The sequence below is a fragment of the Ambystoma mexicanum genome, chromosome 9 (genome assembly GCF_040938575.1).
Source record: "Ambystoma mexicanum isolate Mex_15411 chromosome 9, UKY_AmexF1_1, whole genome shotgun sequence".
Classification (NCBI taxonomy): domain Eukaryota; kingdom Metazoa; phylum Chordata; class Amphibia; order Caudata; family Ambystomatidae; genus Ambystoma; species Ambystoma mexicanum.
Window position 1 is genome coordinate 990,123,537 of NC_090931.1, and position 20,047 is coordinate 990,143,583.

The following is a 20,047-nucleotide window of genomic DNA, read 5'->3' on the forward strand; positions in this document are numbered from 1 at the left end:
ACTTAAAATTGTGGATTCCCGCCTAAAATTAGCCAAACGGTTTTAAATAAAAACGGGTGAAATACTCTGTTTTTGAGGGATGTAGCTATAGGTCTTAGGTGTAATCCAGAATTGAAATGAAGTCTCTATCTATTAAACTGAGGAAGATATGCAAGGTTGAAAGAGAGGCGTTTTTGGAAAAATCAGGTAGTGAAAACAGAAAAGAAACTCAATTTGGACAAGAAAAGATTTACTATAGTTTTACTCTATGCTAGAGCATTGCGGCCAAAATACTAAGGAGGGACACAGTAAGCTCTAGAGTTGATTCATGTCTTCAATACCAGATCCCCAGTGTCCTCTCCGGCGGAACCAGTCGGGTCACTCGATGTAGGATAGATAGTTTAAGATTTACACAAGATAAAATGACCAAAGAAATGGCGCTTAAAAAGATAAATCAAGAATAGGATTGCAATAAGGATTTTGACAATGTTACATGTTCTTAAGGTCAGGATATGATGGTTTAGAGATTGGGATGAGACAAGACAAGGCAAGGTATGCTATGGTTTTCTTTGATTCCTATTAATACTTACAGTCCACTTTATTTTAGGATTTTGGACCGTCAAGGGTTCTGGTCATCACACGGATCGGGTCTAACCAAGGACAGCTGGGCAACTCTGGGGGAACAGGATCATCTAGGCTGTTCTGGTTACCGGACTGCACTGGACTGGCCCTTCTGGTTACTGGAGACTGGAGATCAGTGGGATGGCGAGTTTGCAGTAGGCATGCATCTAGCAATAGCAAGCCAGTCTGCACCAGGATGCTTCCCTTGGGTTTTTGGGATTTTTAGAATTTGAGGCCTAGCTGAAAAGGGGTTCAGCAATGCATAGGCCTTGGCTTTGCAGTGAAATCAGGATCAAGCAGGATGAAGAAATCAGGAACAGGACACCACGCAAGAAAGTCAGGAATCAGTGTGTTTGTGTGCTGTCAGGTTACCTTATTTATCATGCCAAATGACATCACTAAAGTATATGGCGGGGAGAGTCTTAATACCCACACCCATAATGCTGGGCAAGAGCATAGTTTCCGCCTTTCTCTACGCTGATTGGATCAGAGAAAAGAATGTCATGTTTATGGGAACCAAAATCTAACTTTCCTCCAAATACATATTTATAAAATTATAACCTCTCAGAAAATCAGATACACAGGTTACATATTTTGTGGGTCATATTTCAATCCAAACCCAAAGTCTGTGGGACCTGGTTTAGTCTTCCTGCTACATTTTGGCAATTTTAACCATGAAAGATTTGGCCTAAAATTTCATCCCCCGGGATGTGTGTACAAAATATTGAGTTCGTAATATCAATACTTTCCCCACAATCTGTTATTCTTTACAACTTCTGTTCCTTGTGCAGTAATGAGTTCTACCAAGTTTTCAAATAAAGAGCATAAAATTAGATTTAAAACTACAAACTTTTCATATTTTTCCTCATTCTTGCTGCAAAGTTAAATGTCTTGAAGTTCAGTTACAAAATAGGTTTTTTAAAACCAAAAGGAAGTCTATTGTCACTCGATTTTTTTTCTTTTCCCCAACTGCAAACAAATGTCAATTCCTTTGAAGCAAGATGAGGGGCCTCTCTTTTGATTGAACTTTACTGCCCCTCACACTTGAAAGGTGAGAGTCTCAGCCTGCTATTGTCTCAGCCTGGAGCAAAGACGAATGTCTGATGTGACTTGGGAAGTCCCTTTGTCCTGGGCATTCAAAGCCTCCAAGCTAGCAATTAGCCTTTCCTGCTCCAGCAGTTTATGAGGTGTCACCCTTTCTCAGGGCTAGCAACTGGCAAAGCAAGTTTTTTTATTTTATATAGTTTGCCAACTCAGACTGGGTTTTAGCTTTGATTTTCTCCTTTTAAATCTTCACTTTAAAACTATACAATTAAAACAGTTTATAGGTGTATTTTTAACAGTAACAAATCATTTTATATTTCTAAATCCAAGTCTTTACACGACAATGTACTTTTAAATAGGAGATTTTCCCCTTCAGTCAGGAAAAAGCACATTTGACTATTTCTTTAAATTCGGGTTTCATCTCCAGCAAATATACACTTTTTGCAGCTATAGTTCTTGTCTTGCGTGCTGGAATTGTTTTGCAGCATGGATACAGTTAACAGGCATCTATTTTGAGTCTTTCTCTGGACAGCTGATTCTTGATACTGTTGCAAAGAAAATAGATGCTTTTCCCATGTAAAATGAAAACAAAGCCCCGGGTTGATTTTTCAAGGATACATTTGACAGGAGCTGTCATTCAAATGAGGCCCGGTTATTGACCATTACAGGGCCTTTTTAATCCCAGTGGTTCATGGAACAATGATGAATTTAACTCCAAGTAGCACTTTTTAGGTTGGGAAAGTGTCATTTCAAAGAGGCATTTTTGAGTTTTCAGCAAACTAATGCTGCCTCTTTCACTCCACTCCATATTAAATGTTGCAGAGCACACTGGCACATTCCTGCAGTGAGTACTCTGTTCCACCCCACCTGAAATGTGTGTGGCAGGGGGTGCAGCTATTTTCTGGTTGTTATAAATGCAGTTTAAAGATCTCGGGGTGCACAAGAGTCAGCACGACCAATTTGTGCTGTTTCTTGCACCAATGCAGTAAAGGGATGTAACATAGCACAGCTGACTGGGTCAAAATATCTCACAGAACGTTCCTAAGGATGCAATAAACGTTCTGGGTCAAACGTGCATTGCAGCTCATGCATTACCAAAAAGAGCAGGGCTATGCTCTTCTAGTGTGTGAATACATACTGTGCGTGTGGCAAGGCATGGAGTGATCCATGGAATGTACTGATGGGGTACACTTAATCCTATAGGGAGAAGAGAACGTTCTTAAGGATGCAAAATGTTCTGGGTCAAAGGGGGAGGTGCGACACCCTGGGGGCACCACAGAGACATGTAAAAGGGTAAAGGTGTGGAGGAGGGAGAGCATCCCGCCTTAGGCTGCAGATAAGGAAAGGACTCACACATGGTACGCCTGGGGAAGCGCTTCATTTAGGCCCCTGGTTGTAGTTTGAGGTTTGAAAATCCACCAGGCCTCTTTAAAGTTCAGTGCATTGCTGATATCGGATGTCTCCAATATTTTATCAATGACCCACCAGGTGAATTAATCTTGTCCATGCTGAAATTCCATGAAGTGGGATACAAGTGGTGCTGCATGTGATTTGCACCTGATCCTGGACCTATGCTCTCCTATCCTCTTATGTATGGGTCTAGATGTTTGCCCGATATATCGGAGGCCACAAGGACATTCAATTAGGTCAATGACATTGGCTGTTTTGCAGTTAGTGAACTGTCTCAGTTCCCATTCTTTGTTCTCTATGGGAAATGATTTAAATGTTTTGGTTTGACTGCATACCCTGCAGCTGCCACAGGGGTGATGGTCCTGAATTTCCCGCATATTCCAGAGAGTGGATCTTGCTTTTTTACGTCTGGTTCTTGTGTGGGTTAGGAGGTCTTTGAGATTTTTGGGTCTCCTGAGTGCCATCCGAGGTATAGGTTCTGCTTGGAGGCTGAGTTGTACTAAGGGCCATCATTTTTTAATCATGCCCTTCAGTTTAGATGTATTGGCACCAACGGTGGACACACAGGCCATGATGTTTTCATTGGCAGTGCCGTGTTGTTTGGGTATCATTAGTGTTTCTCTCGGCGTGTATATAGCTCTCTCTTTGGTGTTTTTCAGTAGTTTTTTCGGGTATCCCCTGTCTTCCATTTTATGTTGTAGAGTGGTAGCATGTATCTTAAATTCACTGGTTTCTGTACAGTTCCTTCGGATTCTCAGAAACTGCCCGTAAGGAAGGTTATCACGTATGTTTTTTGGATAATGAATCCTATAATGCAGTATCATGTTTCTGCCCATTTCCTTCTTGAAAATTGAGTATTCTAGCTGGTTGTTTTTAACATTTATGTTGAGGTCCAGGACTCCAGGCATGAGGCGCCATATTAATTATGAAACATTTTTTAACACTAGTAAAAGGCTCAAATTGACAATTTGATTGCACATGTCGATCTTGTACTTTTCCTCCTTTTATGTTTTCATACCGTATTCTAACAACCAGGCTGACCATCACCCATGTATTTATTGTAATATTTAAATTTGCTCTGAAAAAGAACTACCCCTGCTGCATGTTTGCACTACACATGACACTTCCACAGTTGAATTATTATTATTATTATGATGATGCATTTTCTATCTATGTGGTCTTCATGCATAGCTTCTAAAGCATGCTCTCAAGCTATACAAGTCAGCAATAATTTCAACCAAAGCGAATGCTTATAAACACGGATCAACAATGCAGCTGCTGATTCCAAAGAATTATTTTCCATCCTGAGAGAATTGGAAAACCCAATCCCCATTACCTTCACTCCAGTCTCCCAAGAATTGGTTTGTGACACCATCTCCAAACTTAAAGCTTCCAATTGCAAAAAAGACGCCGTCACAGCTCACATAGTTTAATCCTACGCCCATGCACTCACACCCATTATTACTAACTTTTTTAATGCCTCATTTAAAGCTAATCTCCTCCCAACGAGTATCAAAGAAGCCTGGGTCACCCCTCTGCTTAAGAAGCCTTCTCTAGACCCACCTGTACCTACAAATTACCGGCCAATAACGACAGTCTCCTTTCTATTCAAAATCATTGATAAAATAGCCTATAATCAAGTACAAACCCATTTAGAAAATGACCAACTTCTTGGATCAAGGCAATCTGGATTTAGGCCAAACCACAGCACTGAAACGGCTCTACCGGACCTCAAAATCCAAATGGACACTATCAGAGACTTAGGTAAACTATGTATCCTCCTGCTATTAGACCTTTCTGCTGCGTTCGATTTAGTGGATCATGATAAACTCTGTGCTACCCTAGCTAATGACTTTAACTTCTCCACGGATGCAACTATGTGGATTAAATCCTTCCTAGCTGACCGAACCTCTAGAGACACTATAGGTAAGGAAGCAGCTGACCCCATCCCTGTTCCTATTGGAGTGCCACAAGGCTCCTGTCTTTCACCCTCACTTTACAACGCATACACTAAGCTCCTATTCTCAGCTTTAGATGATATGGGTGTCATCTACACCAAATTTGCGGATTACACCCAGATCCTCATCCCGCTCTCAGGTAACTACACCAATGACACCTTACTCGTCAATAAAGTCTATGCTATTATCCAAAACTGGATGGCTCTAAATAGCCTTTGTCTCAACGATGAGAAGACCGAAATTTTGATAGTGGGTTCCCAATCCAACATTAGTACCCTCCACCCTGACTATGCATCCATCAACATTGATGGTACCACCATACCAGTCTTGAAACAAGTAAAAACCCTAGGAGTTTACTTGGATGCCAATCTTTCCATGACTAAACACATCAGCAGCCTCTCGTCCACCACAGCATACAAAGCAAAATTAATTTCACTAAGCAGAAAATTCCTCACCCCTACTAACTGCGTCACTTTGGCCAGAGCACTGATTCTCTCACGACTTGAGTATTGTAATGTTTTTCTATTAGGTACCTCAAAATCTAATTTAAAAAAATTACAACTGATAGAAAACAAAGCCCTAAGAGCAGCTCTAGGCATCAGGAAATCAGACCATATATCTAAGATCAGGAAAGAACACCACTGGCCTGTTGCAGAAAGAATCATATTTAAATCACTCTGCATAACCAACAGGACACAGCTCCTAAGTATTTAAACAAAGCCATTCAAAAAAAGGTATTCACAAGAATACTAAGGTCTAACAACCTCCGACTTCTAGAGACACCCTGATACAAGAATACTAAAGCAGGGGGCAGCAGCTTCCAATATTTAGCCCCCAAACATTGGAATTCCCTCCCCAATAACATCAAAGAAGAAGGGTCCCTCTCTGGATTTAAAAAATCACTCAAAACTTGGCTCTTTAAATAGAAGAAAGGACAACGGTTTTGAACGGGTGTAAATATGCTGCATGCAACCTGTATCGTCTACTTGTGTGTAACTTAATGATGTTTTTGAATGACTGCATTGTGCAATATGTGAATTATTGTGTGTAATATGTTAATTTTTGCTCTGTAACCACGCCGTGATACCTAAGGGTCTGGGCATGTAACAAATGTAACAAATACAAATAAATAATAGTCAGGGATGGCCAGTACCCCTTTCCAAACAAATCAGGGAAAATTGAGCTGTTACTGTTTTGAAACACAGAACGCCCTGTCTGTTTTGCCCATCCCTATATTGTTACCTCCCTTTGTATTTATTTATCTGTTTATTGGTCACTTGTTAGGCACTTATACGGAAACACTGCTACAAAGCACCCACAGGGCAACAGGGAGCGGATAGGGGATAATAGACAATGGGGGTCATTACAAGTTTGGAGTTAGCTATGCCGCTATTAGCGGCATGGCTACTCCCTCACTGGCCACTGGGTCCGGGTTCCTTGAATGAGGAATTACCGGGCCATTCCAACCTTGGAGGACCCAGTAATTCCTCATTCAAGTAACCCGGACCCGGTACATCCCCATTCCCATTCGAGTCCCCATAGGGCTGAATGGGAATGGGGAGCATGCTAACAAAGGGCCTGTTAATAACGGGCCCGTTGTTAGCATGCTGGGCTGCTCGCAGGACCCGCTAAGGCCGCCTGGCAAAACCAGGCGGCCTTAGCGGGTCCCGCGAGCAGAACTTGTAATGAGGCAGTAAGGGGTTGACGGCTCCAGCACCTTTACCGGCACCATTAACCCCTTACCGCCTCACTTGTAATGACCCCCAATGTAATTACAACAAAGTTAATTAATTAAATACAGCAAAAAGATGCAATGGGGAGCGGAGGACGAACCTACTATGCCTTGTGAGTGTTCAGAACGTGCAAATGCAGAGGGGAGAGGGGTGTGGGATAGGTGCTGTGATGCTCATGGAGAGCAGCAGGTGAAGTGCTGTGAAGTGCTATGAAGTGTAAGTGCAACTTCCAGTGGTGGTGGGTGAGCTGAGGCAAGTGCAGTAGCTGGGAAGATAACATGTGGGAGGTGTGAGCCCCGAGGATGCATAATCCTCTCGTTGCAATAGTTGCAATAGTTTCAATCCTTGGTCTGCATTTTGTTTCTGGTCTAAATGACTTCCCCAGATAAAGTGGTGTGAAAGTCACCTCCCTTTGAGTTCCATCTACTGAGGCATTTCTCCCCTTTTTCCCAGAAAGACTTCATACCTATTGTGGCTGGCACATGAATCCATTTTTGTCTTAACGACGCAAACTCAGTTTATGCCGTGCTTCACAGAGTATTTGCTCTTTCTTTTGCAGAAAGTGCAAAACTCTATGATACATATTCTCTGTACCGTCATGACAAATGACCACATTTTAGCTCCCCATAGCAGCTCTCAGGGGCCGGGAGAGTATCATTTAAGGATCTACCCCTTTGCACAAGACACTCCACCATGATCTGACTCTGTACCTGTTTAGTTCTACCTATTGCAAGGCACAGGTTACACTCTTCCAGCAATTTGCTCTCCTGCCCCCTCTCTCAGAGTGAAACTTTAAAAGGGGTGCTGTCCTCAATATGGGGCCTTCTTAGCTCTGGAAAACTCCCTCTCCCTACTTCAGGAGTGAGGCTATCCTCCTCCCATCCAGCAAAACTCTACAACCGCGTCTCTTTGGCTGTGTCGTTTCCTGTTGCATTCTGGTGGGTTCATGACCAGCCCATAGAGACAGTGTAGTCTATAGCAGGCAGAGTGTTCATTCTGCCACTCTTGTCACGTATTCCCTCGCCATGACATCTGCAGAGCGGATGGTGGAGCTGTGTGCTCTCCCTAAACACTAAAGCCTGGAGTGCTGGCCTAACTGTTCCAGAATACTGCATGGAAACTACACCCCGAATTGTAGTTCCTGCTTACAGAGAGCCCAGGAACTGTTGTTTGCTGCTACACTGGTGGCTGCAGGGAATTAGAGGGCAAGGAGAAATGAGCCTTCCAGGTGGTTGCTCTGGCAGTGGCATCAGACTGTTCACTCTTCCCATCTATTTCCTTGGGCACATGGAGGTGAGCTAATCCGGGCATAAAAGCCACCTACTTGAACTTTAGAACAGCTTCCTCCCAAACTCTTTCTGCACGTTAAACTGATTGGCTGGAAGCAGCATCATAGAAGACTTGCGAACCAATCACAACCATGCACACACCACCAGAGAGTGCATCATTTAGGAAATGCACTCTGGTATTGATATTGGTCTGATGATCAGCAGGATGAAGTGTAGTTGTATTTATCGCTACATTGTGTCAGCTTGATATGTTTAGACAGGAGGCAGATGTATCAATATGTGCATCAGTCCAACCTCCTCTCAGTCCAACCTCCTCATCCTCACTGATACAAGCTACTACAGGCATTACCTGCAAATCACATGTATGTAGAGTACTTCCTTTGACCTAAATTGTTGAATGGCACTATAGGAAAGATAATACATGGACAATAACAAGCAAGATAGCTCAACAAATCAATGCACCAACTGTGTAGACTGTTGTGCAACCTACAAATCGGAGGCTGTTTTCTGGGTCTGCTGGTGCCCATTGTTTGTTTTGCACAGTGTGGTGGGTCAGAAGAAGGACGAGGACTCTTGTAAGACATTTGAATTATGTTTTTATTAAAGCAAAGGAAAATGGCTACCTTTCATGACTTCTCTGGGTGTTCCCTACCTAATATAACTAGCTACAGTGCTTGTCAGTCATCAGTGAAATGTCTTAAAAGAATATGTCCACCGTCCAAATTAACCCTAACTGACCCTACCACTATTACTAACAAATAACGGCAGGAGAATGACTCACTTCTCCTGCGTTGTTCCCCCAGCAACCTTTTGTTCAATAGCTCTCTCAAGATCTCTTTAAGCCTTGGCTTCGTCTCAATATGGAATTCCTGTGTCTCTCTGTTGATACCTTCTCCCTTGGTTATGTTTTTCTTTCACTTAAGACTTTCCTCTTTGATTCCGTTACAAAGCTTTATTCTCTCCTTTTCACAAGGTAACGTTATCCAACCCCTTAGATTCTCTCTTGTGAAATTATTTTCCTTTTTATATGGTTGACTTTCTTTTTCCTCTGTATTATATTTTTCTTTGAACATATATTTCAGCTTGTATCTTTCTCCTGTAACCTCCTGTCTTACTGATGTTCTTTTTACTTGGACTGTGCCGAGTATAAATACACCTATAGTGATTCTCATTCAGTTCTCTTTTTCTCACTGTTATCATCTCTTTAGTTTGATAGGACAGAGTATAAATACTTCCACTGGGATCTTATCTTTAGCTTGATGATCATAAACAGGTTGGTAATGATTCTTCTTCAGTTCTCTTATTGTCTCTTTATCATTACTGACATTAGTATGAACACTCTTGTAGTGATTTGCTGTCTCCCTCACGGGTCTCCCACTCTCCCTGTTACCTGACAACCTCTGCGAATACGTCAACAGGATTACTCTTCGTTCGGGTCTGGCTCCTGTCTTTGTCTCATCGTCCGCTTTTTCAGTTGGGTAGCTCTCCGGTATTCCATATACTGGGGTGCCACATTGCTCCATCCACGTGGTGGTCTCTGCAATATTATAAGTTTCTTTGTGGTCACGCCACCACTTGTGGATGCTCTCCCTCGTCTGCTTATCCGACACACTGCATCCAGCTCTTCAGCTTTGGCTTCCCAGCTGATTCGAACTTCACAGGTTTCCTGGAGATCACTGTCTCCTCCCCTTTCAGCTCTGACATAGCCCTGGGCCTTCCCCAGCTTGTCTCAGTCTCTCTAACTGCAAGTTCTCATCCTCCTTCTTATTCCTCCTCGTTCCAGTTAAATGGTGTTTTGCATTTAAAGGGATAGTTACAGTTTCTGTATTGCAATAATACATCCGTGCTCTTTCCTCCTACAAACCTTAGAAGAATATGCCTGAAGAAGTGATATCGGAGGGATCTTTCGGGGGCTCCTCATAGGAACAGGAATCCTTACTCTCCCGGTGACGTCCCGCTTGCCTCTACCCCTAGAGAAGGTCTTGCAGATCGGGCTCACCTCCCTAGCCTCACGGGGGGAGGGTGATCCCCCTATGAGAGAAGAGACAAATTGCCTCGATTCATCACAACAGGCATAGACAAGTAGTGAAATACCAGTGGCACATTTGCCATAGTAGGGTGAACAAAGGTAGTTTGATCTGAAGGTGTTCACCTGAAAGCTAATGCATATATTTACCATCAGTACATTGGAGCTAGTCCAACATAAAGTTCTACCTCCACTGGATCAAGGTACTGGTATTTCTAATCTTATAATCAGAGCATGTTTCTTGGTTGATGGTTATTTTTAGGTTTACAGTGCTCAATTACAACCAAGAAGGCCTCTTGTCGTTGTTCGCTAGAGTAACACAGCTGGGTTTATCTGAGACTCTACTAATTCTAAAAAACAACTTCTAAGGCCAGGATAGGCATCTACATACGTTTCATTAAGCTCTTGCGGGAGTTGTTTACCAGATGGACAGGCATGTTTGTAGGTGTCAACAGAGATATTAATCTTTGAAGATTAATATCTCAGAGATATTAGATAAGATATTAATTTGGAATAGAGAGACAACACTTTATAAAATGATGATGCTGTCCTTCTACATTCCCAAAAGCAGGTTGTGTTGCACATGAGCACTTTCTGGACCAGGCTAAATGCTAGTGTGTGATCATTTGACTTGTAATGGGAATGAAAGCCAATGTTGTTACTTACCACCTGTGTCACTGCTTTGTATATGACGGCGACACTTGACATATGTGGGAGTCATATGATGTGAGTACTTGGGTTTGTCAGGCAATACATGGCAAACGTTGGTACTACTTAACAGAAAGGTGGCAACAGATGTCAAATGGTGTGTGTACACCAGTGTCTGATGGCAGTGTCTGGCTTTGGCAGTGCTTGTGTATATGTTTTACTGATAATGTAGCAATGGCAAGCATACAAAATAAGACCATACGTTGATACTCTTTATGTTTAACAGAAGTGTCTTTTCCTTTCTGTTATAGAAACTTCCGAGCAAGTTTAAAAAGATATATGCAGAATTTGAAAGTTTAATGGTAAGTGATATTTGACATGACATATTAATGCAGATTTGTCTGAATTGTTTTCCAGATTAATTACCAACATCATATTTTTTAGAATGCTACATATCTGTATTTCTGACTTGGATCAAGATGCGGCTTTCTAAAAAAATAAATAAAAAAAACTGGGTGTCATTGTTAAAAAGCTACTTCATCTTTAGTTCGGTTATGTTAATACCTGTTTCTAAAGCGATTCTTCACCCAGTGGTCTCTCTGCACTAATCAATTAGGAAGAAAAACTAATAAATTAGGAAGATAAACTAAATAGAAGTGCATTTCTTTTTAAGATAGTGCTTTCTTCAGTGCCCCTGCACTGCCGAGTGACAAGGGCTGGACTGTAAGTCTGAGGTCTGCAGGTTCCAGCACTTGGGAGCCACAGTGGAGAAGGCTCGGCTGCCCAGTACTCCCCTTTTGGCGTAGGGAACACGCATTGGGTTGAAAGAAGCCTAAAGCTGGCAAAGGATTGCAGAGAATGCGTTTGTTTTGTGTGTGCAGACATGGCACTGTGTTCTTAATGAAGTGGGTGCGTTTGTGCAAAAAAAATAAGACTAGTGAGATAGAGCAGGTTAACATATAATCCTGATGCAATTGTGCAATTACTATCGACATTTAAATGATGGAGCTTAAAAGGAGAAGGATGTTTTGCACAATATTTAACTGAAAAAACGCTACTGGCTATTTTTGGGCACAGAAGCCGGAAACGTGTCCACAAAGTGTACACTTAGTATTATGAAGGGCGCTGAACGGTGTGCTCTGTTTGCTTCTTTTGGACATGTTTGAGTGTCAGCAGGTTAAAGAAACGGAACTGGAAATAATGTTTGTTTCTAAGCTAATGTACTTGCAACATCCAGGTCTGATTGGAGTTCTCCATTTAACTATTTAATGGCTGCTATGCCTATAGAATGTGGAAACCCCAGTGTGTTACTGATACTATAAACCTACATTATATCTGTCGTGAAATTAATTTACTGAATCCCACTCCATGGACAGAGTTTAAGGCTCTGTGCACTGCATGGACCTGGGGCTCAGAGCTTGTAATGCTCTGACGTCACACAGAGCATTGAGTGGCACCTAAGACATCCACTGATCAGAGCGTGTCCAAGGTCAGTCTTGTCTGGTTAGTTTTTGTATATTGTGGTGAGTTGGCTAAACTCCCCATGCTCACATGTGAGAGGAAGCAAGCCACCAATGACTGTACTCTTCCAGCCACGGCCCGATGTGTCCCCCAGAGGGTGGAAGAGGTAGTATCGCGCCAGCTCAATATCTCCCAAGACACACATTAATACCCCATTGGGTGTCACACCTTGCATTGCGCACCCACACCCCGGGGACTGAGGATGTTCTTGAGTCATGGAGAACTCTATCTGTAATTTACCATAGGGAAAGAAAGGGCGAGAAGTCTTGTGTGCTCTACGTTTCCCATGTTGCCCGAGCCCTGAAGATGCAAAGGGACCACAGAACACAATAAAGCCCGCAACAGCTGAGAAAGTGATACCAAGATGGCGCTGTACACCACACACACTTCTAAAACCTTGCCAGCCCTTAATAGAGGGAATCAAGATTATTGGGCATTTACCCAATATGAAGTTACACTAGTAATAACATGATGAGGGGGATTAAGGAGCCCCAGGGAAGAACCTATCCAATGTGAGCACTCAAAATGAGAAATAACCTTTCAGGAATGAAATTAGAAACCCTGACCAGCCCAGGCAATATAAAAGGGAACAGGAAAACCCAGTGAGACAGATGTCCCTCTGCTCGTGCTCCTTTGTTGTGAGGGGAGATCCCCGAACCAAGGAACCAGAAAAGAAATACTGCCTGGAAGAAGGCTGGGACAATTTGGAAGGATCTTAAGGAATTCATACTGGAAGCAGTGCAGCCTGCTGGAGGCTCTGAGTGGAGCTACTGACCAGGGTGCTTAGAGAGCTCCTCCCATAACTTGAGCGAATTGGCAGGCCAAAGCCTGCGGACCTCCACCAGCGACCCTATACCAGCGGTATAAGGGAGAGAGGCTGACCACATGGCAGGATTGTGACATAATCTTGGCTACCTGATAAAAACCCTAATGAGGGGAGGTGGGGGGGTGGAGAAAGACACATTACTGTGGTTTTGAATGCTGAGAACAAAGCCAGGTGTGGGACAGGCGAGAATCATGACAAGGCAAAGGGCTGGAAGAGGCCTTATGTGAATCCTGATGAATCCATGGACTGGGAGTGGCTTGTTGTGAATCCTGAAAAAGCCAATTACTGAGAGAACACTGTTGTGAATCCTGCCAAACATGTGTGCCGACTTTTGATTTTCAGTACGGGTGCCAAATAGTTTTTTATTTTGGCTTTTTTCTATTTTATTTTGCAATTACCAAATCCTTAAGCCTAACGCCGCACACGTTTGCACGATTTGTACCAACAAGTTGTAATCACCTGAAAGTTGTTGGTCGAAACATGGATTCTGTTGTAAGGAGCCCAATGGAGCCCAGCGTAATAATGCCTTGCATTCCATTCTGGAGACGAGTACAAACAAAGACTTCTGAATGCAGCACACAGTTGTTCAAAATTACAACTATCACAGGCGACCCTTGTGTGGGCATCCTTCCAGGTGCTTCCACGAGCAGTTCCCCATCTAATAAAGTCATCCATATTGGTGTCAGTGGGCATGGGCGCTGTAGGTCATAATCCATGCCCATTCAAGCCACAGACTCTCGGGGGAGGGCAGCAATATAAATGAAGTAGTCGCCTGCCCGCTGAGAATGGACCATTCCTGAGTTTTCATCTGTCACTGGCTTCGGTGTCAAAGCAGTGACCGTGGTTTGGAAGCGCCCATCAGACCAGTTCCATGGCCAGGGGGTCAGGAGAAGAGAATACAAACTGACCATCATCTCTAGCCATCCGAGAGGCACTCGGGAGCTGAGATGAACCCCACAATGGTTGGTTGGTGTTTTCTGCGCCCTGTTAGTTGCAGAGTCTGTGCTTTTGTTGCACTGGGTTTCGGGTGGAAAGTCCCTTCCGGCATCTGCCTGGGCATTGGTTATGTTTCTATTTTATACCTCTCATTTCTCAGACTGAGTGTCTGGGTGTAAGTGTTTGGGGGCCAAGGTCCTGCAACCACCAGCACTCGCATTCCCTTCCCCCTTCAATCTCACTCCTCCCAATATCCCTCCTTCCTCTCTCCAGCCAGCTCCTACTCTCTACTCACTCTCCTATCTTTCCACATCTGTGACTCCCTCCTCTTCCCCCCTCTCTCTCTCTTTTGCCTAATTTCGCTTCCCATTGTTCCTTCCATCTCTCACTCACGCTTCTTCCCTCTCCCTCCATCCATCTCATCCCTCTCATCCCTCATCCTCTCAGACGTGTGACTCCCCATTCATTCTTTCTTCTTTTCTTGCCACTTCCCAAACCCACGTCCCTGTGCCGTCTCCCCCTCCCTACCCTGCCTTCCGGCCCTACTGTATCTTCAACATTTCTATCTCTAGCCCTCTCCCTGCCTCCTCTTTTCCTCCCTGTTTGTACCTATCTTCCTCCATCTCCTCTCCATCTTTTGCTCCCTTCCATTCACCTCTCTCAGTCTCTTAGGTAGCTGCACCATCGAGATGCACACAGAGTTCTGCAGCAGGTGCGTTAACATGGCAAGCTATCCTATTGGAGTTTAAACCTGCATCCTCCTGGTTAAAACAGAACCTTGCAACAGGTGCTTGTGTGCATCAACATGCTGAGCTATCCGACGTGGCTGACCCCTGTGACTTGCATATAAGGTGCTGATCACTGCATCCTGCTGCAGGCACACCCTCTATCTTACCGGCCGGAAATGCTGCTACAAGCCCCACCTGTGCTAGAGTAAAATTCCACCCTTGGGTTAAGGTCCCACTCCTCTCCTCCAGCAGAGCACAGGACTCACTGTCCCAGACAACATCCTGCTAGGCAGAAGGGCACTGCACCCTGCATGTGGGGTGGGCATCCTATCCATGGCCCTGATGATGAGTAGGGTCGGTTGAGGCTTATTTTCTAAAAGGGGGGTCCCAGACTCATGATGCCAGACAGAGTGCAGTCATTCGGAGGGCACGCTGAAACCTGGCAGTGGAGGGCATGGAGAGGTTGCACCCCAGCAAAAGGAATGGATGGCGCTCATTTATAGTGCACAAAGAAAACATGTAAATCTAATAGACATATCAATGATCTTTAGAAGGGTGCCAGGTGAAGATGTGGGCACTAGACGGAGGATGAGGGCACCAGGAAAGCTTCAGGGAAGTGTGGGATGGACAGCGGGGTCAGTCAGGCACATGACACTTGTGAGATGCGCAGGGCTGGCTCACCATTTAAGAGAGAGAGGACGACAGAGAGACTGCAGTAAAATCATAGAGTGGTGAGGCCGATAAAAGGGGCAAATAAAAAAAGAGGGATGACATGTGAGGGGAAGGAAAGAAAACTATTCTGAGAGAAAGGGAAAGAATGGAAATAAAGTGAAATGCATAAAGCCAAAGAGAAGACAGCATGAAATAGAGAAAGGAGAAACTAATGAAGGAAAGGAAATGAAGGATAGGAAAACAAGCAAGAAAGATAAATAAGGAAAATTATACTGCAGAATAAGACTAGGAACTACATGGAAGTCAACAAAGTTAATTCAAGTATGTGCAAGACACAGCACAAAATGCTGCTTGCGGTCCGTGGGCAAAAGTCAAGTTGTAAAGAGCCCTGTGATATATATTTATTTAAACAGCCGGACCAAGTGATGGACCAGCCACACTTAGCAGTGTGCATTTCATAAGACTAATGTGAAGGAACTTTTGGGTCGATATCACTTTATGCCTCCGTGACCTGGTTAATTGCAAAAATGTGCACTGTCACATTGGTGTGTCATAGAACGTAGACTTTGAGATCCTCAACTCCGTTTGTTAAACTCAAAAAACAAGCTGCTGTGACTGCACCATGTTACTGCGCCAGAAGAAAATAAGGCTGAATCCAAGTAGGGTTATGTGATAGGAAGGTTTAATTAAATTGCCCTAAAGATTACACGTGTTTCGGCAAAGTGCCTTTCTCAAATCAGGGCATATCCAGCATTGTTTCTTGTAACCATTACTGAAGATGTAATAACTGGGATCAATGCATACTGAAAATGTCGTTTCCGCGTCCCGCGTCGTGTCAAAGTGACACGGGACGCGGAAACATTTTCAGTTGGGATTGATCCCAGTTATTACCTCTTCAGTAATGGTTACAAGAAACAATGCTGGATATGCCCTGATTTGAGAAAGGCACTTTGCCGAAACATGTGTATTCTATAGGGCAATTTAATTAAACCTTCCTATCACATAACCCTACCTGGATTCAGCCTTATTTTCTTCTGGCGCAGTAATATGGTGCAGTCACAGCAGCTTGTTTTTTGCATTTCATAAGGCACGAGGAGAGGGAGCTGCCCAGGCCTTCGGTGTGACGTTAGTTATGCGTGGGAGCTTTAAAGTCACAGGTGACAACATCTGTTTCGGCACAAAGAGCACGGACGCATCAAACCGCTTTGACCCCATCCCTCAGTCCCCTGAATAAAGTCTCTGGTGGTCCTTTGAGGAAGGCCTTCTCACTTTGAAGTGAGCAGCACATGCGTGCAACACCTCACAAAGCCTGGGCACAGCAGGTGAGGAGTCACAAGCCCTGCCATGCCCAGGGATTGCACGGACAGTAACAGCTTGCTTGCCTTTTGGGACTGCCTTCTTGCAGAAGCTGCAGAAGGCACTACTCAATAAAGATTTGTTATTTTCGTTTTAGTTGAACGCTCCAGGACCCCCATATGTGTATACATCTCCACGGGGGCAACATGACACTCCTGCCCCCGTTGTTCAAGGAGAATGGGGGCAGGTGCCCCCTCGGCCCCCGTGTGCTTGACACCTATGCCGACTAAACCAAGGTCCTGAGCAACCTGCGATGAATCCTGAAAAGCCTGAGGTCTAGGATGGGCCTGCTGTAACCCCGAGAGGTGCAATGGCTGGGTAAAGCCCACACGTGACTGTTGCAAGCCTGGAGGAAAGCCTCAACGAGCAAGAACCCTGAAAGCTTACGCCTGTGAGAGGCCTTGAAATGCAAGGCGAAAGCTGAGAGGCCTAAAGGAGGGACCAGGCTGTGAGTAATTGCTGTAACAAACTTCCCAGAGGAATGCTTTTGTTTCATTACTGCAAATAGTGTTGGACTTTCAGGGCTGTTTCTAAATTTTTGCTTAGGGTCAAACCTTTGGAACAGTTTTGTGATTAGTCTAGGGTGCCCTAGAGTCTAAAGACTTGTTAAGATTAGGGGAATAATTCACAGAGGCGTTTTATAATGGCAAAACCCCAGATGTTTGAGGGCCTCATCACGAGTTGGGCCTTAGCCCTTAAATGCAGCGGTAACGCTATTACTGCCGCATTTAAGGGTTGGCCCAATCAGGAGTCAAGCGGTAAGTGGGATTTTAACCTCCAGCTTTCTGCTGGAGGTAGAAATGTCCCCTTACGGGCAGTTTTCGGCCGTTTTCAGCACTATTACCGCAATTTTCGCTGATGGTAATAGCGCCCCCAACCCCATTGGGTCCAACAGACCCAATGGGGAATGGAAACGTACTGGTGTACCACTACTCATGATCTGGCGCTAATAGCGCCGGACCGAGTAGCAGTAACGCTATTTGGGCTGGCGGTATCCCGGCGGTAATACAGTCAGGCTCCTGAGGAGGCCCTTGAACTTTTCGTTGGCAATCCTTTTTGTGAATTCACTTTGTAGGGTAGGGCATCTCAAGGGGAGAGGAAGACTTGTAAGACTAGGCTGAGAACTGTATAATTTGGACCAGAACCATCTAAGGTATTGGATAACTGTATGAAAACTCCCCATTGTTTTGACTCACCCTTTTAACTGTATACTTTAAGACGTATATTATGTGTAGTTCTCCCCTCGAACCTACAGGTATTTATCCAACCCCTGCATACTTTGCCTATCAATGAAACCATTCTGCCTGAACCACCAGAAGACAGTGTCACGTGTGCCTTCCCACATTAGTACAAGATAAAGTCATAATCTCTGCATTCCTTTACACAGCAGTGAAGCTCCAGATGTTCCCAGTAAAGTGACTATGTTGCATGCTTAAAAGAGGAATGCAACAGTTAAAATCAATTTCTCTGAAAACAGAGTAATTAGCTATGCGTAAAAACATACCAACTCAATCTTTTCAAAATATTAATAATGTTAAATGTGTATTTGCTTAGTCAAAAAGAAACCAATTACCAATAGTGCTTTAGCTTAGCCATGGATTGCTGTGTGGTCTTGACTCTGTGTTGATTGCTCTGTTGTCAGTTCATACTTTTGTCCAGTCAGTTTTTTCCACCATTGCCTTGCCTAATTTAGATGCAGTAACCACTGCGCCAGATGTGTCAATCTTTAACTCCCAGCAACTCACCAAATCACTAAATTTATATTGTGGCATGAAAAAAATGGACATTGAAAGTTTAATTCTTTGGTGATACAAATGTGTCGGTTATGACTATTTTCATTACGTTATCTTGCACATGATTAGAGGATTGTGAAAGACATAAGTATGTCTATATGGTTACCTGTGATCTTACAGGTATCCCCTGAACCTCCTGTTTTCCTATGTTTTAGCCCCAACCCAAACCCTCCCCACCCGTTTTAACCCTTTACGCCCTATATATTTTTGTTAAAAATCTGTATTTTTTCGATATATTTTCCCTAGTAAAAAAAATCTATTGACATTATTTTTGCTGGTAAAATCACTGGATACCGTCTATATACATGGTCATGTGTGTAGTCATTAACCTGCGTGAAAAGCTATTGAGACACACCCAGCGTTGGGTATGAACATTGGTTCCTTCCTGGTTGCGCAAGGAATATAGCCATGTTTTATGGAAATTCATACTGTGTCCTCTTTCTTTTAAGGATCCATCTAGGAATCATAGGCCGTACAGGCTCGCGGTGGCCAAACTGGACCCTCCCATTATTCCCTTCACACCATTGCTGATAAAAGGTAAGCTGCAGAGTGGACCCTTCTTACAGGCTTGACATGCATGTGAATCCTAAGGAGAAAATGAAAGGAGAAACAAAAAAAGACTCTTAGGAACAGAAAGACACATTTCATGGAGGGGACAGCCAGCATTAGCCCTTACGTGCTGTTGGGTCCACTGCTTACAATTGTCATCATTTGCAAGTCATAGGGTAATCGTGAAGAGGAACCCAAGGCGAAAGGGCCCGTATTCTTCACGTTTACACTCTGTTTCATCCTAGATGATGATCTCACGCAGGCGTAAAACTTGGTGCTCTTCCAAGATGGCGGAGGAAAGCAGAGCAGAGATGCAAACTTCACTTTGTGCCCTTGCCACGCATTGGAAAGGGATGAAAATGGGACACAGCTTGAAACGGAAAAACTTTACGCTTCAATTTGATGCCTCCATTTAACCAACTGGTCCATAGAAAATGACCCCTTGCTAAATTTTAACAATTACCAATATTGCTTAGGCCAAGCAGTTGCAAACTCCCGTTAACACTAGATGCAATACTGTGAGTGATGCATGCACGTGCAATATAAAAGACACAAGATAACAGAAACTTTGCACTGGCACAAGGTCACGTTTGCCTGGTATTAGCACTAGGCCAAAGTTTGCCCTAGTGCAAAAACCTTTTTTTTCAATGCATTTTTATGTCAGGGCACGTTTGCACTAGGCATAATGCAAAATGATATTAACAACAGGGCAAACGTTGTCCTTGTGCAAAAATGCATTGAAGGCATATGTGTTTTGTGCTAGGGCATTTGTTTTTACGCTGGTGCTAACATCATGCAAACATGCTCTTGCACTAGTGCACACTTCCTATATCATGGTCCAAGGTTAGGGTTGTTTGTGCAAAGGTGTTGTTGCTTCCTTCCCATGGAGCTCTGAACTTTGCCTCCACTTTCCACACTGCTTTTCCTCATGGGAATTGGATCAGATTGCAGGGTAAAG

The 20,047-nt window shown here is 43.8% G+C and overlaps 1 protein-coding gene across 3 annotated transcripts in view; it reads left to right on the forward strand.

Annotated features, from left to right (window-relative positions):
- The window catches only part of RAPGEF4 (Rap guanine nucleotide exchange factor 4), a 1,521,174-nt gene that overhangs the window by 1,408,557 nt on the left and 92,570 nt on the right, over positions 1-20,047 (forward strand). For all 3 annotated transcript variants that reach the window (XM_069616226.1, XM_069616227.1, XM_069616228.1), the window contains 2 exons: positions 11,020-11,070; positions 18,990-19,077. In XM_069616226.1, the coding sequence (XP_069472327.1) occupies positions 11,020-11,070; positions 18,990-19,077 (139 nt within the window). The remainder of the gene's footprint in view (positions 1-11,019; positions 11,071-18,989; positions 19,078-20,047) is intronic.